This window comes from Hypanus sabinus, chromosome 2, assembly GCF_030144855.1.
Source record: "Hypanus sabinus isolate sHypSab1 chromosome 2, sHypSab1.hap1, whole genome shotgun sequence".
NCBI classification, from domain to species: Eukaryota; Metazoa; Chordata; class Chondrichthyes; order Myliobatiformes; family Dasyatidae; genus Hypanus; species Hypanus sabinus.
In genome coordinates, this window is record NC_082707.1 from 13,743,162 (window position 1) to 13,760,685 (window position 17,524).

At 43.5% G+C, this 17,524-nt stretch overlaps 1 protein-coding gene across 1 annotated transcript; it reads right to left on the reverse strand.

Annotated features, from left to right (window-relative positions):
- Positions 1–322: 322 nt before the first annotated feature.
- LOC132403196 (extracellular calcium-sensing receptor-like) lies at positions 323–13,946 on the reverse strand. Its single transcript, XM_059986567.1, has 7 exons — positions 13,903–13,946; positions 8,587–8,878; positions 7,781–8,389; positions 7,556–7,750; positions 5,104–5,331; positions 1,332–1,455; positions 323–1,236 (listed from the first exon to the last, which is right to left on the reverse strand). Exons 1-7 carry the CDS (start codon positions 13,944–13,946, stop codon positions 323–325), a joined length of 2,406 nt encoding a protein of 801 aa, XP_059842550.1.
- Positions 13,947–17,524: the final 3,578 nt, after the last annotated feature.

Below are 17,524 nucleotides of genomic sequence, written 5' to 3' on the forward strand. Positions count from 1 at the left end.
ACAATCCTTTCCCAATTTTAGAAGAGTCCAAAACTTTTTCCACAGAGAGTGTAGTGCGTATAACAAACGAAATGTCGAGAGACGTGATTGAGTAGATATAATGGTATAATTAAAAAAAACACTTGAACAGGTACATAGAGTGACGCAGCATATGAGGATATGGCCTGAACTTATATGAACTTGAAGGGTATTTGAGATTAGCTGAGTGGACAGCGTGCTGTGTATCGACTGCCATGGCCGAAGCTTTTGTATCAGTGCCGTATTGGTCTATGAATCTGCATCTCTATGCCGTTACAGGCCAGGACATATAGATGCGCATCCTTTAAAGATTCCTCTGATCCACTTTACCCATAATATGCTTTTTCGTGTTTTTCTCCGGAGTGACTGCAATAATAAAACATTTCGGTGCAAAAATGCAGAGCAGCAATCCAAAACTGGACGCCAGGATGGCAAACACTTCAACCGCCACCGTGTATTTCCCAGGAGAACTCACAGAGGCCGGAATAAAAGTGACCCAAACCGCACAAAAGATGAGCATGCTGAATGTTATACATTTTGCCTCGTTAAAGTTATCTGGCAGCTTCCGCGCCTGAAAGGCCAACACAAAGCAAATGCACGATAATAGAGCGATATAACCCGAGGCCACGTAGAAAGCTGAAGAGGATCCTGTATCACATTCTAAAATTATCCTCTCCCGGTAATATTTAGTATTGATCACGGGGAAAGGAGGCTCAATGAGCAGCCAAAGCACACATATTAGAACCTGCACGGACGCCAGGAGGAAGACACTTAACCTCTGCTGTCTTTGACCAAACCATTTCATCCTGTTACTGCTGGGATGCGTTGCCTTAAATGCCGTCAGCACCAGAATGGTTTTGACCAGAACACAAGCGATACACATGACAAACGAGACACCAAACGCCGTGCGGCGTAACATACAGGACCAGTGTGACGGTTCGCCAATGAATGAGACAGAGCATAAAAAACAGCAGCTTAACGCAAATAGAAGGAGGAAGCTCAGCTCAGAGTTGTTAGCTTTAACCAGAGGTGTGTCTCGATGTCTAAAGAACAGACCCGCTATCAGTCCTGACATGCACACTCCAACCAGAGCGAGTAACACCAACACCATGCCCAGAATTTCGGTAAAACCCAGATACTCTATTTTCTTCGGGATGCATTGATCTTTCCGATTGTTAGACCAGTACAGGGGAGGACACTTGATACAGTCTACGGAGTCTGAAAAAAACAAATGCGAAAATTCCGTTGTTGAGAGGAACGCTTCAGGAATCTCTCAGGGTAATTGTTAGATTCCAACATGTATATCCGCTCACCTGTAGTGTTAGTTATTTCTCCATCCGCACAGGATGTGCAGTCAAAACAGCAAATTGGTTGTCCTTTCCTGGCTATTTTCCTTGTACCGGGGGAACAATTTTCAGAACAGACTGCCCGTGGAATCTTTAAAACAGAATCACAGACAATATCTGGTTATTTGCATGCAGAATGTACCGAGTGCCATTCAAACGTGTGGAATTAGTCTGTGTTACTGTTACTTTTACAGATTCCTTATTATCAGTTCCGACAAACACCTCATCTAATGTTCCTTGAATGCTTTCGCTTTTCTACTCTTTTCAACTTTGAGTTGCTATTGGATACGAATCGAAGGTGGCTCCAAAGACGATCAACTTATTGCATTGCACACTTCCACCTTCAATACAGCTGAAGAGCATAATTTGCTAATTTCGTCATCACCTTATCTGTGCCGGTCCGTGGTTGATCATTCAGCCTTTGGAAACACTAGAGTATTCTCCTATTTCCAAATTCTACCCAGCTGTGACAAATGAATTGTGATATAGTGTAGGAGAATGCTGCTGTGGTTAAACTGTTGGACTACCAGCAATATGGATTATACATTCCCATCATAATACATGTTAAATTTAAGGTAGCAAAATAAAACCATCTTGTACAAGCATGACTAAAAATTAAACCTGCCCATTAGCTCTTTTCACTCATTTCGAAAGATTCATAAACATCTTGTGTACAAGATGATGAGAGGCATAGATCGTGTGGATAATCAGAGGCTTTTTCCCTAGAGCTGAAATGGCTAGCATGAGAGGGCACAGCTTTAAGTTGCTTGGAAGTAGGTACAGAGATGTCAGGGGCATTTTTTTTTTGTTCCGAGTACGTGGGATGGGCTGCTGGTGACGGTGGTGGAGGCGGATAGGATAGTGTCTTTTAAGAGGCTCCAGGACAAGTAAATGAATCTCAGAAAAGTAGAGGACTATGGGTAACCATAAGAAAATTCTAAGGTAAAGGAATGTTCTGTCATGGGGGACAGGAGACTGGACCCCAGTGCAGGACGCAGGCACTAAAGTACTAGGGGCAGGACAGGAACAACCAAACGATGGACAAGATTTGGTGACCGTGGTGTGCTTGAGGGACGTGACGTTCAAGGTGATGCTGGGGTCTCGAGAGAGTCTTAGAGTTCAGGCAGGCGGGAGGATCCCGGGGTTCAGGCAGGCGGGCCGCATAACTCCTGGGCAAGGCCCGCATCTCCCAAGCAGGAACACGGGGGTCTGAGCAGGTTACGGGGCACCTGGGAAGGTTGTGGGGCACAACCCGTCGGCAGAGGGATGGAAAGGGGCAGATTCACCATCGGGCAAAGGCAGTCCAGCCAAGCTTGCCCGACTGAGGCAAGGGATAGGAAGGGAACTAGGTCCAGGGTGACTACCAGACTTACTCAAAGAACTCGTTTTAACGAGGGGAACTCCACGCCAGGGCAACCAGAGGTACAGGATAGGCAGGACAATAGACAATAGACAATAGGTACAGAAGTAGACCATTCGGCCCCTCGAGTCTGCACCGCGATTCTGAGATCATGGCTGATCATTCACTATCAGAGATTGGAGAGATTGGGCTTGTACACACTGGAATTGAGGAGATTGAGAGGGGATCTGATTGAAACGTTTAAGATAATTAAAGGATTTGATAGGATTGAGGCAGGAAATATGTTCCAGATGTTGGGAGAGTCCAGTACCAGAGGGCATGGATCGAGAATAAGAGGTCAGTTATTTAAAACAGAGTTGAGCAAGAGCTTCTTCTCCCAGAGAGTTGTGGAGGTGTGGAATGCACTGCCTCGGAAGACGGTGGAGGCCAATTCTCTGGATGCTTTCAAGAAGGAGCTAGATAGATATCTGATGGATAGGGGAATCAAGGGATATGGGGACTGGGCCGCCAATTCCACTCAGTCCCAGAGCCCCCGATATACACCGCCAGCCGATGGGCATCAGGTGCGCCTCCTTGAGCCCCAACAAGCCACGATGATCCACAGGTGTGACTAATTGGGCTCAAGGGCAAAAGGAGGGACGGTTTCAAAACCCGGAGTCCGCGGACCGGATCAAGACCCGGAATGCGGGCTCCGGACTGAACCATAACATGTTCAGCACAGTTTTTTGGACCGAATGGCCTGTATTGCGCTATGTGTTTTCTATCTTTCTAAGTCCATAGCTACAGATGTGCCTTACTTCGGAATAGCTAAACACACAATCCCGTTCTTGGGTATTTAGAGATGAGCTATAAATGCTGGAAATTTCACACATATCCAGATCAAAATATGCCTTCGTTTACTTTCACTTTTACTAAGTTGATTTTTCTTTTGATTTCAAGAGCAGCGAGGTAATGTTGCATTTCTATAAAATCCGGATGAGATCATGTTTGGAGCATTGCGATCATGTCCTTTCTCTTCAATATAAATTTCAACTGGAAGTTTTAAAGCAGGTGTAAAACGAGCTTTACTTGACGCTACCTAGGTTAGCAAACATGCTTATGAAGAACGGTTGACCACGCTAGAGCTTTCCTGTTTGGAGCGAACGATGAGAAGCGACTTAATGGAGCTATATAAGATTACAAGATGCATAAATAGAGTGAACAGCCAGAACCTATTTTTCAGGGCAGCAATACCCTTCACCGGAGATTAAACGTTTGAGATAAATGAAGGACAGTTTACTGGAGTCAGAGGTAGTATTTTCACACCGAGAATGGGTAGAGAATGGAAAGCACTGCAGTGATTGGTGACAATTACTGATAACTTGGGGAAATTTTAAAGACTGTTAGGTAGGCAGATTGGTGAAATCAGAATGGAAGGTTATGGGCTATGTTGAAGTCAAGAGGTAGATTTATCCGTGTTCTAAATAGAAGTAGTGCCATCTCCCCATTGCTAAGGATTCTATCACCTCAAATCAACATATTAAATCTCCTCAATATGTATGAGAAGTGTTCACAGAATGTTGACTGGTGTTGTGGGTGGTGGGGTGGTGGTGCATCCGCTTTAATCCAATGCAGGAAAGCCGATGCTACAGGCAGTCTGTTGCTGGAAATTACCTTTCATTTTCCTCATCAGATGAAAATCCATGGAAACTTCCCAACTTTTTCTATGTTAACTATTTTTATGTGAACATTTTAACTGTCTTAATACTTCAGTATTAATAAAAGATCTGGTCAGGTATAAACCTGTGCAAATTTCAACTGAGGACTGAGAACGTAAGAGGAACCAGACTGAGCAGATTTGGACAACAGTTTGTGTGTGTGCCGGGGACCCCAATCTGCCCTTTCAGGATTGTCGTTATCTCCCTGAGTTTGAAATCTTTATTCATTCGAAGTCATCCTAAAGCGTGGAATTACCGCTACGGCTCACAAGCAGAGGTTCTCGGATCACCAACTTCAGGGGAACACGGAAGTGATAGTGGGAATAAAAGCTGGACAGGAAAGTTTTAAATTCTTCAACAATGCTTCGTTTTAACGTAATGACGTGTGTCTTGTGACTTCATATTTTCTGCTAGCTTCTTATTTAGCTTAGGTTGGCTTTAAAATATTACCAAATCCAGTTAATGTCATTATGTTTGCTCTACTCCAGAATTTAGTCTCTATTATTAATCCACAGATACAACGTGATGACTGGGTTTAAATGGACTCCCTGTCCCTTCACTATGTTAAATACTATAATTCTACATATGCAAGTATACTTTACTTGCGCTGTTGGTTACAATATCTTAGTATTATTTCATGGATAATTACGATTTAACTATTAACAAAATAGGACAACCATACCTGACGCTTACCACCGCTCCAGACTATCTGATGTAGGTTCAACACAAGTTCTTTACCCGGAGGACCTGATCCGTTGTAATATCCAACTGTCTGAACTTCAAGGCTACCGTTTGCATTAATTTTCCAGTTTACAATGTCATAAGCGGCTGTTGGATTTCCTTTCTCATCAATATGCACCTTCTCCCCAACTTTTGTTGTGAAGTAAATTGATTTCATGTAATGGAGGAGCTACAAGTAGAATTAAACAGATTGTGTTAAGGTCCCTGCACATCAGAAGATTACTTGTCTTCAAGATTTTAGTGTTGGTCTTCTCTAAGACATTTCACTCCATGTAACTCTCCAAATGTCATTTAAATATGGAACTACAGCCGCCTGGAGCACTTCCACTGGCAGCACATTCCAGATATTGCCCTCTCTCTGTAAAGTACTTACCTTCCCCGACTCTTTTCAAATTTCTCCCCTCTTAGCGTACGCTGTCTAATTTTGGGCCTCTCAGACTTAAAAACGAATACAGTCCAACAGCTTTCTGAAACATAGAAACATCGAAAACCACATACAGCATAAAGCAGGCAATTCGGCCCACTACACCTCATGTACATACAACCATAGAACATTACAGCACAGAAGCAGACCCTTCGCCCCTTCTTGGCTGTGCCGAAACGTTTCTCTGCCTAGTCCCACTGACCTGCACCTGGACCATAACCCTTCATACACCTCTCATCCATGTACCTGTCCAAGTTTTTCTTAAATGTTAAAAGTGAGCCCGCATTTACCACTTCATCGGGCAGCTCATTCCACATTCCCACCACTCTTTGTGTGAAGAAGACCCCCCCCCCCATGTTCCCTTTAAACTTTTCCCTTTTCACCCTTAACCCAAGTCCTCTGTTTTCCGCCCTAGCCTCAGTGGAAAAAGCTGCTTGCATTCACTCTATCTATACCCATCATAATTTTATATTCCTCTATCAAATCTCCCCTCATTCCTCTACGTTCCAGGGAATAAAGTCCTAACCTATTCAACGTTTCTCTGTAACTCAGTTTCTCAAGTCCCGGCAACATCGTTCTAAAGCTTCTCTGCACTCTTTCAACCATGTTAATATCCTTCCTGTAATTGGTTGACCAAAGCTGCTCACAATACTCCAAATACGGCCTCAGTGTCTTATACAACCTTACCATAACGTTCCAACTCTTATTCTCAATACTTTGATTTATAAAAGCAAATGAACCAAAACCTCTCTTTATGACCCTATCTGCCTGTGACGCCACTTTTAGGGAATTTCATATCTGTATTCCCAGATCCTTCTGTTCTATTGCACTCCTCAGTGTCCTACCATTTACCTTGTATGTTCTACCTTGGTTTGTCCTTCCAAAGTGCAATACCTCACACTTGTCCGCATTAAACTCCGTCTGCCATTTTTCAGCTCATTTTTCCATCTGGCCCAAATCCCTCTGAAAGCTTTGAAAACCTTCCTCACTGTCCACTACACCTCAAATCTTTGAATCATCAGCAATTTGCTGATCCAATTTACCATATTATCATCCAGATCATTGATATATTAACAATAGGCACAGCACTGATCCTTGTGGCACACCGCTAGTCACAGGCCTCCAAATCAGAGAAGCAATCCTTCACTACCACTCTCTGGCGTCTCCCATTGAGCCAATGTCTAATCCAATTCACTACCTCACCTTATATACCTAGCGACTGAATCTTCCTAACTAAAGTCCCATGCGGGACCTTGTCGAAGGCCTTACTGAAGTCCACGTAGACAATGTCCACTGCCTTCCCTTCATACACTTTCCTGGTAACCTCCTCGAAAAACTCTAATAGACTGGTTAAACATGACCTACCACGCACAAGCATGTTGACTCTCCCTAACAAGTCCCTGTCCATCCAAATATTTGAAGATCCTATCTCTTAGTACTACTTCCAATAATTTACCTACTACTGACGTTAAACGTACTGACTTCTAATTTCCCGGATTACTTTTCAAAAATCCCTCATGATTTATATTTAAGAGGGAGTTAGATATGGCCCTTGCGGCTAAAGGGATCGGGGGTATGGAGAGAAACCAGGTACAGGGTTCTGAGTTGGATGATCAGCCATGATCATACCGAATGGTGGTGGAGGCTCAAAGGGCCGAATGGCCTACTCCTGCACCTATTTTCTATGTTTCGATGTTTCTATTTCGTAGAACGGTATGTATTCACACCTCACTCTCCAACACTTCAACATATGCAGATCCAATTTTTTTCTATAACACAGGCTTACTCTCTACTTGCACCGTCACTATCAGCGAAATTAGCATTTGTACATCAAGGTCTTTCACACTGTTCCACGACAGTCGTCTTGTCCTGCATTTACTGTATAAGTAATACCCTGGTCTGAATATCGAAACTGCAATAGCTATCTCGAAAGATGTCTACATAAAACGGATGAAGTGCAAGTCCTTACCTGCCACGGTTTAAAATTTGAAAGACGTGCACATGTTTTGTTCGGGAATGGCCCTTTGCCACATCCACATGAAAACATATCGTGAAGCGCATGAGCAAAAGCGTACACCGCTTTATATACAATGTAAGAGTTCCCGTCCATGGTCAAGTCGGTATAGGCGTTGCTGATTTGAAGGAGACTCTCATTTCCGCTACACTGTGGGAGCCGGCCAAGTGAACCAACTACGTTGGTCGCCTTTTCGAAACTAGGAGTACACCCGAAGGTGGTCTCCCAGAACTCCATCAATAACGGATTACCGGGAAATCTGGAAGGATGGATTGTGAGCAGGAAGTCCTGCACCCCTGGAATTGCCTGCACACGCACAGCAGTTCCGATTGCCCCGGTAAGGAAGCGCCGGCCACTTTCCACAACGACGAAGTCTGCTGTAATCCACCCCTCACTGCCCACCCACTGCACGCCGCTGACGTTTTGCCGTAGAACCTCCGCAAATAAAATGCGCATTTCGCCAGGTCCAGCAAAGGCTACCACGACCTTTGTGGTCGCTTCATTTATCACTTGTACAATCCTGGTGATCTTCTCTGGAGAGTCTGTTCTGTGAAATGATTCGGAGAAGGCAATGCAAAGACCGAAATCCTCAGCAGCTTCGACAAAGGCTCTCATCCCGGAATTGCCGTAGTCATTGTTGCTGTTAACGGTTCCAATCCATGTCCATCCAAACTTCTGAACAAGATGCACCAGCGCCTTGGACTGATGCTCATCACTTGGGATAGTTCGATGAAAATTTGGATATTCGTTCTTATCGCTGAGACAGGCACACGTGGAAAAGTAGCTGACCTGCGATGAAGAGACAGTTGGTGTGTAAGTTAATGTGCGTGTGTGACAGGGCGACATATTATACATTTAATAGAAGAAAAATGTTCAAACACTAGAAGATATCAGTGATTAACCTAATTCACTGGTCGTGGTGATAAAAAATTGTTAGTTCCGTTTACGTCATTGTGACCACTATAATTTTTTTTGCCAAATCTTACCAGTGGTATTCTAAATGGTCCGGTTGTCCTTGCAATGGCGATGGACACTGAGGACTCAGCAGCACCAACGATCCCAGAGATATTGAGAGGCCCGTCACACACTTCATCCACGTACGTTTCCTCCTGCCCATTCACTAGAGCCAGAGCGACTTTTGTCGCAATCTCGGGGGAGTTGCAGTCATCGTGAATCCTGTAACCCAGTGTGATGTTCGGAAGAAGTCTCTCATCCCTGTTTATTTCCTCAATTGTAAAAATCATGGTCTGTAACAGGCGGAATCCCCTTAAATCAAAACTGAAAATCAACCACAGGTTGGAATTAGAATGAAATTGTTTCAGTAGAGGTACATATGCGTTCATGGAGTCAGAGAGGATTCTTTTGTTTTCCTAGATATATACCTTTCAATAAACGCTTCAAAAATCTCCTGAACCGTATCAATAAATAAAGACGATTATTTAAAATCCTATGCGTGTGTTGTAGATCATTTCGGATACAATTTCTATGCCGTATTTTAATAATACCAAATGCATGACAACACTGGCAAGGTCTGTAAGACATTACTTCCTACAAAGCGAAACCCAATAGCATAAATGGCAGCGATGCTTCATTACCAGATTAATTCAATGCCTTCTATGTGCGCTTTGAAAGGGAGAATACTACTCCAGCTGTGAACTTCCCTGCTGCCCCTGATGACCCTGTGATCTCTGTCTCAGAGGCCGATGTTAAGCTGCTTTAAAGAGAGTGAACCCTCGCGAAGCGGAAGTTCCCGATGGACTACCTGTTAAATGTCTGAATACCTGTGCCAACCAACCTGCGGGAGTATTCAAGGACATTTTCAACCTCTCACTGCTACGGATGTGAGTCCCCGCTTGCTTCAAAAAGGCAACAATTATACCAGTGCCTAAGAAGAATAATGTGAGCTGCCTAAATGACTATCACCCGCTTGCACTCACGTCGAGAATGATGAAATATTTTGAGAGGTTGCTTATGTCTAGACTGAATTCCTACCTCAGCAAGGACTTGGACCCGTTGCAATTTGCCTATCGCCACAATAGGTTAACGGCGGATGCAATCTCAATGGCTCTCCACAGGGCTTTGGACCACCTGGACAACACAAACTCCTATGTCAGGATGCTGTTCGTTGACTGTAGCTCAGAATGTAATACTATCATCCCTACAATCCTGATTGAGAAGTGGCAGAACCTGGGCCTCTTTAATTCCTTCTGCAATTAGATCCTCGACTTCCTAACCAGAAGACCACAATCTGTTTGGACTGGTGATAACATTTCCTCGTCGCTGACAATCAACATCGGTGCACCTCAGGGGTGTTGGCTTAGCCCACTATTCAATTCTCTATGTACCCATGACTGTGTGGCTAGGCATAGCTCAAATACCACCTATAAATTTGCTGACGATACAACCATTGTTGGTAGGATCTCAGGTGTTGACAAGGGGGCGTACAGGAGTGTATTTTGCCAGCTAGTGGAGTGGTGCTACAGCAACAACTTGGAACTCAACATCAGTAAGACGAAAGAGCTGACTGTGCACTTCCGGAAGGGTAAGACGAAGGAACACATACCAATCTTCATAGAGGGATCAGAAATAGAGAAAGTAAGCAGTTTCAATTTCCTGAGTGTCAAGATCTCTGAGGATGTAACCGGGTCCAAACATATCGATGCAGTTATGGAGGAGACAAGACAGCGGCTATACTTTATTCGGAGCTTGAAGAGATTTGGTATGTCAACAAATACACTCAAAACATTCTATAGATATACCATGGAGAGTGCTCTGACAAGCTGCAGCACTGTCTGGAATGAGTGAGTACTGCAGAGGACGAAAGGAGCTGCACAGGATTGTAAATTTAGTAAGCTCCATCTTAGGTACTAGTCTACAAATTACCCAGGACATCTTCAGGAAGCGGTATCTCAGAAAGGCAGCATCCATTACAGGACCTCCAGCACCCAGGGCATGCCGTTTTCTCACTGTTACCATAAGGTAGAAGGTACAGAAATCTGAAGGCACAAACTCTGCGATTCAGAAACAGCTTTTTCCCCTCTGCCATTCGATTCCAAAACGGACATTGAACACTTGGACACTAACTCACTTTTTTAATATGTAGTATATCTATTTTGCACTATTTTAATCGATTCAATATACATATACTCTATAAAGTATACCGAATAAGAATTACTTACTTATTATTTACTTTTTCTTCTATACCATGTATTGCATTGAAATGTTGCTGCTATGTTAACAAATTTCATGTCACACGCCGGTGATAATAAACCTGATTCTGATTCTGAAATAGACCCTTAATCAACAATTGAATTTAAATGTAAACACGCCAGTCATAATGGATCGGGATGGCAAACAAGAGGTTTTATTTTTCCTCGTTTAATTCGGATTGTTAGACCTAACACCAACTGGAGTCAATGCTCAGTATTTCAATGGGTATTTCTCCCTTTATCCAGCCCTCTCGCTCACACATGTTTCTGCTGACACCTCTAGAGCTGCCGACAAGAGTTCTCTTATTTCTGTCTCTAGAACAGATGTTAACAATAAGTCCAGATGTCCCGAGTTCTCATCTCATTTTTTGTTTTATATGACTCTGAGACAGCGCAATGTCCTCAAACAATGTCTGAGTCTCCTATGTTTGATCCAACAGGAGTTAACATATTATCAGTGAGCCATGACACCGTTGGTTTGAGGTCAAGCAACTGTCAGAATAGTGCGCTTTTTTCCTTTGAAGACAATGGTTGTGTTTTGCTAAATTATTGTTGATTCACTGTTAGAACTAGATATAATGGTGCCTTTTATTTCTAAGTTAACAACATCCAGGTTTCCGAATGTGAACACATAATACACATTCGACAAACCATCTGAATCCGTAGTCATTGTCCAACTCACCTTCACAGCTGCTCATTAGCGCAAATATCTAATCAGCCAATGACTTGGCACCAATTCAATGCATAAACGCATGCAGACAGTGTTCAGCGGTTTAGTTTTTGTTCAAACCAAACATCAGAATGGGGAAAAATATGACAAAAGTGACTTTGCCAGTGGAATGACGATTGGTGTCAGATGGGGTGGTCTGAGTATACCAAAATCTGCTGATCTCCTGTTTCACGCACAACAGTCTATAGTTTACAGAAGATGGTGCGATGAACAAAAAAAAAGAATTCTAGTGCGCGGCAGTTCTGTGCGAAGTTAGAGAGGAATGGCCAGTCTGGTTCAGGCTGACAGGAAGGCGAGAGTAATTCAGATAACCAATCGTTACGACAGTACTGCGCTGACGAGTATCTATGAACGCACAACCTGGAAGTGGAAGGGCTACCACATCAGAAGACCTCGAATAGTTACTCAGTGCCCACTTCATTCGGTACGGTTGTGCCTAATAATGTGGCCACTGAATGTATTAGTGACAGCATTAACATTAATAGGCAGAAACGTTCTTATCCTCGCCGGTATCCCGCAAGGTAAGATGCTTGGTACAGATTTTCCCATGTGTATTTATCTCTTTAATCATTCAACAAGTAGGAAAACTACTCTGTAAAATTTCATCGTAAGTTTCTTCTTGAAATAATAAAACAGGGAGATTAACCAAAGCTACAAGCGGTCATGTAATTAACTAACCTTTTACATTTCGTTTCTTCTGGTCGTTTGGTGAATAAATTTATCCGCTGGAAACTGTTTAAGTGCACAGTAAACATCCCCCCAAGTACAACGTCACCATCCTTAGAAATGCTGGGCAGCTGGACTCTTTCCCGAAGCCTACAGTTTAGCGCATTAAAAATCAGTGGAAAGGCCGACGCAGCTAGGACTGCGAAAACAAACTGAAACATTGTAGCAAAGATGGCGACCTTTGACTCAATACGACTTCAAATGCCGATTCCAAACACAAGTCCGACTTTAAATACGGAGGAAGATATTCTCAATGGGAATCTGTATCGGCTATTAATTAACCAACATCCCGAGTGAATACAACTATTTTGTGACACTGACGTACATCGCATGCGCGAGTTGCTAAGCCATTTTTGCCGGAAGGCAAATGCCGTGTTCCTAATTAAATAAAGCAAATAAAAACACATCACGATGCCTTTCCCCAACGAGGATGGCGCTTTCTTAAAATCGTTGATTCGAACTCAAAGATCCAGTGTAGATTCAGTCAAAATAAAATTTATTATCAAGCTGCTTATACCACTTCGAGATTAGTGTTTTGCACGCATTTACAGGAAAATAAATCAGTGCGATAGCACTTATGAAAAACTGTACATAAACAAATACGAAGAAAAAGCATTTCAGGATGTATAGTGTTTGCATTTCTCAAATATTAAATGCACCTTTGAAACTTTTGACTCTTTTGAACACCGACAAACTGTCAATCTGCAAAAGAAGACAAATTGTACAAATACGAACATGAGTAAGACTAAGATTATGAGTGTAGAAATTCGGACCACGCTGGAGCTGGATGTCTTCCAGCTTTCAAATAGTGAGTAGAGCAGTGCTGTCGTTATCATCCCCAAGAAGGCACCTTGAGCGTATGCGCTGATTTCCAGAAGTTGAATGTCATTTCATTTCTTTATGCTTATCTTAGGAGACGCATTGATGACCTACTGGAAAGGATTAGACGGGTGGACTACGCTACTACACTGGACTTTTGCCAAGGCTACCGGTCGGTTCCCCTGGATGACTAATTAAAACCCCTTAGTTCTTCTGCATACCTCTGGGCCCGTTCAGTTCACCATGATGCTCTTTGGTCTTGATGGTGCATCAGCCACCTTCCAGCGGCTCATGAACCGCGAGCTCCAAGGCTGTGAGGACGACAGGGTGGCCTACCTAGGTGGCGTGGTGTTCCACAATCAGATGTGGTCAGATACCTGGACCATCCACCTAATGTCCTGGGGAATATTCATACTGTCTCACCGTCAATCTGCAAAATTGTGAGAGGGCAAAAAGGGCAACTAGGTATGCTGGCTACCAGCCGGGACATTAAGAGAGTTTCGAGTACTCACGGGCAAAGTGGAAGCGAACCGTAACAGTCATGGATGTCACAAGAAGGAAGTGAAGTCCTTCCTGGGTCCGGTAGTACCCTATCGCCGGCGCACTGTCCAGTTCGCCACTCTGGCCGCATCTCGGACTAATCATACTGGGAAGCTTGTAAGCAACCCTGTGACGTGGACAATTAGGTGGGTAAACAATTTTCATGCCCTTCAGCTGTGTTCTTCAGCTGTCCTTCTGTCTAGATGGGTGCCACGGGCGTATGTACTGAAGCAGTGCCTGCTCAAAGAGAACCTGGAGAAGAGCGACCAGTCCTTTACCTGAGCCGAAATCTCTTCCCAAGGGAGTCCAGCTGCTCTACCATTACAGAAGTGTGTCTGGCCACTGACGGCCGTTGACAGCCTCATTTGGCAGGGAGTTTGTCCTTTACACAGACCACAGAGGTCTGACATGGAGACAGACAAAGAAGGACCGTAATCCCAGAGTGACGCGGTGGTACCTAGAGCTCCAAGTCCTCAGATTCTGTGCCCACCATAAAGCAGGAAAAGGAAATGTTACTGCTGACTACCTACCTGCATGGTCACCGCAGGAGAAAGGGAGGTAACGTGATGGACACCACTCCGTAAACACATTCACCCACACAGAAACACTGACTTGTCATTCTGCTGTCGTTGCGTTGAGTCTACGCACTTCATTGCCTTCCCCGGTATATTCTCATAGTTGACCCATTGGTTTCCCTCAGCATTCCTGCATGCGGTCAGAGTCAGACACCAAAGTGATTTCATTCGCTATTTGTACCTAACTGTAAGTGTGCGATTGAGCATTCTGCTGTTCTACGCTGTCATCTCCCGGAAGTTTCGTGGCTTCTGCTGGGTCTTAAACCGAGCTGATGCGCTCATGTTGGCTTTATAGTGCCTTTCCCACCAAACACAAAAAAAAATCTATTTCTCTCGTAATGGGGATGTGCAAATGTGCATGTGTTGTTTGTATGTTGTATGCAATGTAGATACATCTATTTATATTGTAAACTGATCATAACTGCATTGTGGGTACATCATATACTAACTCTTATGTAGTCTTAAGTAAACTTCGATGGCAACTTCGATGGTATGCCCTAGTGCCTAAAAAGGTGCTCTTCGCTCTCTGTATGAGAGAGAGAGAGAGATAGAAGCTGGCTGGAATTCACATTAGACAAGTGTGGAGCTATTATTTTGTTTTCCTATAGATACCATTTCGTAAATATTGCCATTTTCGTTTTCACTATTTTCACTAATTTTTATGTCTGATTTTCGACGCATCTGACATTGTCGACCCCTTTGCCTTGAAGTGCTAAGGATTACAGCCAGTTTTCCTTTGGTCATAACCCGCGATTCTAACTGTCCCCAACTCAGCAGTAAACAGGATGACCAGGCGTGAATTGAGAGCTAGCGGTAACCCAAAATGAGAGGAATGTTAGGCGTGTGGACCACGAGGATTTGGATGAATTCGCAGTGCTCTCCAATGCTCATGTGTGCAGAGTGTGTGCGCGCTCTGACCATCCCAAACCCACAATGGACATCCGTCAATGGCGGTGATGCCGTAGAGCTGATAAATAGCGTCGGTAGGGAGGTTAATCTGTACACACCGAGTCCGGTCCAAGGACTTGCCTGCTTAAAATTCTGTGCGCGTAGAGTCTTTGAGGTTTGGAGGAGATGAAAAAAATTGATTTCTTCTGATTTTCTTCTAATTCCTTCTACATGATATTTCTTGATGAAAGCAAAGTCGTCTAAGTAGCCCAATTGTTTAATAAACGATGTCACGGGAAAACTACAGAGAAGTCCACTTGAGAGCTATATTAGAATCTATTGTCGAAAATGTTAGCATGAGATAATTCCACTCTCACTATCAGAAAACTTTAGTCTACTTAAAGAGAAACTAAGTTTGTTCTGAGTCCTGCATGCGGCTTTGTAAATAGCATGTGCTAGAAAGACCAGAAAAAAAGGAGACAAAATAGTAGCGAAGGAAATACAACAGGATGGAGGACTTCAGATTGGTGGATGAAGGGTCTGGGCCCGAAATGTTGGCTGCTCTTTTCTCACGGATGCTGCCTGACCTGCTGAGTTCTTCCAGCGTTGTGTACGTATTCAGATTGGTGGATTGTTGGGCTTCCTTCCAAGGACATTGAAACATTTACAGGCGCTTTGCATCGGAACTGCTGGGGTCTAATTTTCTTGCAGAAAGATTTGCTAGCAAAACTAGTAGCGTTAAACTACAATTGCAGGGGATGGGAACCTAAGTGCCCGGTTAGATAGTGGTTTTTAAGCCGACATACAAAGACAGGAATCGGAGGCTTCAGCATGATGATAATAATATCTTGAGCTACGTCTATTTCGATTCTGGGAGCAGTGTAAGCAAAGCGGATGAGCATAGAGTATGGATCAGTGCGTAGAACTCTGTCATTGTAACCAATAGTGAAACTTGATTGCAGGAAGGGCAGGACTCGCGGTACAATGTTACAATATTCCACTGTTTTAGACTTGATAGAGCGGGAGTGATTAAAAAGTATGGGTGGTAGTTTTAGTTAGGGAAATGACACTGCAGTCCTCAGAAACGACAGATTTGAGAGCTTCTCTACCTAGGATATATGGATAAAGCTGAGGAATAAGAATAGACTTACTTCCTTTATAAATATATAGAGGACTCAACTGGAGACAGAACGATAATGGATCTCCCTTTTGGGAACAAGGCAAGTTAGGTGACAGAACCGTGTGTAAGGAAACTCTTAGGACAAAGTGATCATAATTCCAGTAGTTCAAGATAATTTGTAGAAGTATAGATATGGTTTTCGGGTTGAGATTCGATATTGAAGAAAGGTTAGCTCCGTTGGCATCAGAAAGGATCAGCAAGTGTGAAATGGGACAGATCGTTTTCTAGCAAAGGTGTGTTCGTAAGTGGGAAGCTGTCAAAAGAGAAATTCTGAGAGTACAGAGTTTCTGTTTTCTTGTCAGAATGAAAAGCGATAGCGTGATTAGGGAACTTTGATTTTAGAGACTTTGAGGCCTTGGTTACGAAGAAGGTGCATAGCAGATACAGGCAACAGAGAAAAACTAGTACTTCAAGAACATCAGAAGCAAATCAAGAGTGCTAAAGAAGACATGAGGTTCCTCTAGCAAACAAAATGAAGGAAACTCCCAAGGGTGTCTGCAGCTACATTAAGAGTAAAAGGGCAGCTAATTACAAAATGTGTCCTCTTAAAAACCAGAGGACATTGAGCTAAAGGAAATGGGAGATGGGCACAGAGTATATAACTGACGAAAAACGACAGAACGGTCATGGAATGTAGGCACATTGCAGAGGAAGAAATGGTGCTTGCTGTTTTGAGGTGAATTAGCATGGATAAATCCCCACGGCCTCAGACGTACTTGGAGGCTAGTGCAAAAGCTGCAGGGGTTAGGTCTTAGCAGAAATGTTTAAAACATTCTTAGACACCGTTAAGGTGCCGGGATTAGAGGATAGCTAATGTTGATTTGTTGGTTTAGAAAGTCTCGACGCTGAAGAGCTTTACATCGGTACTGGGTTTTCGTAGGGACCGGATATATGTATACTGAGATTGCCGATTGGCCAGTTATTTTAGTCCCAATTTCCATTCCTGTTCTGACACGTCTCTCCATGGCTTTCTGTTCTGCTAATATCAGGTTGAGGGAACAATACCTCATTCCGTACAGGTAGGATTCTACATGATGACATGAACAGCGATTTCCCCAATTTCAGGTAATTTTTCAAACTCCCCGTCCCCCTTCTTCAATTCCCCATCCTAACTTCGTATCTCTTCTCCTCACATGCCGATCACCACCCTCTGGTGCCCTTCCTCCCTTTCTCCCATGGCCCACTTTCTTATTCTGTCAGATTCCTTGCACTCCAGCCCTTTAGCTTTCTACTCATTACCTCCCAGCGTCTTACTTC

Bases quoted from the DNA above. Each gene is read 5' to 3' on its own strand.
- LOC132403196 (XM_059986567.1), bottom strand. From the start codon at position 13,946: ATGGTAGAGCAGCTGGACTCCCTTGGGAAGAGATTTCGGCTCAG. The intron at 8,390-8,586 runs GTAAGATTTGGC...TCTTCATCGCAG, and splicing joins GACCATTTAGAATACCACTG to GTCAGCTACTTTTCCACGTG. The intron at 7,751-7,780 runs GTAGTTGGTTCA...CGGCTCCCACAG, and splicing joins GTTTCGAAAAGGCGACCAAC to TGTAGCGGAAATGAGAGTCT.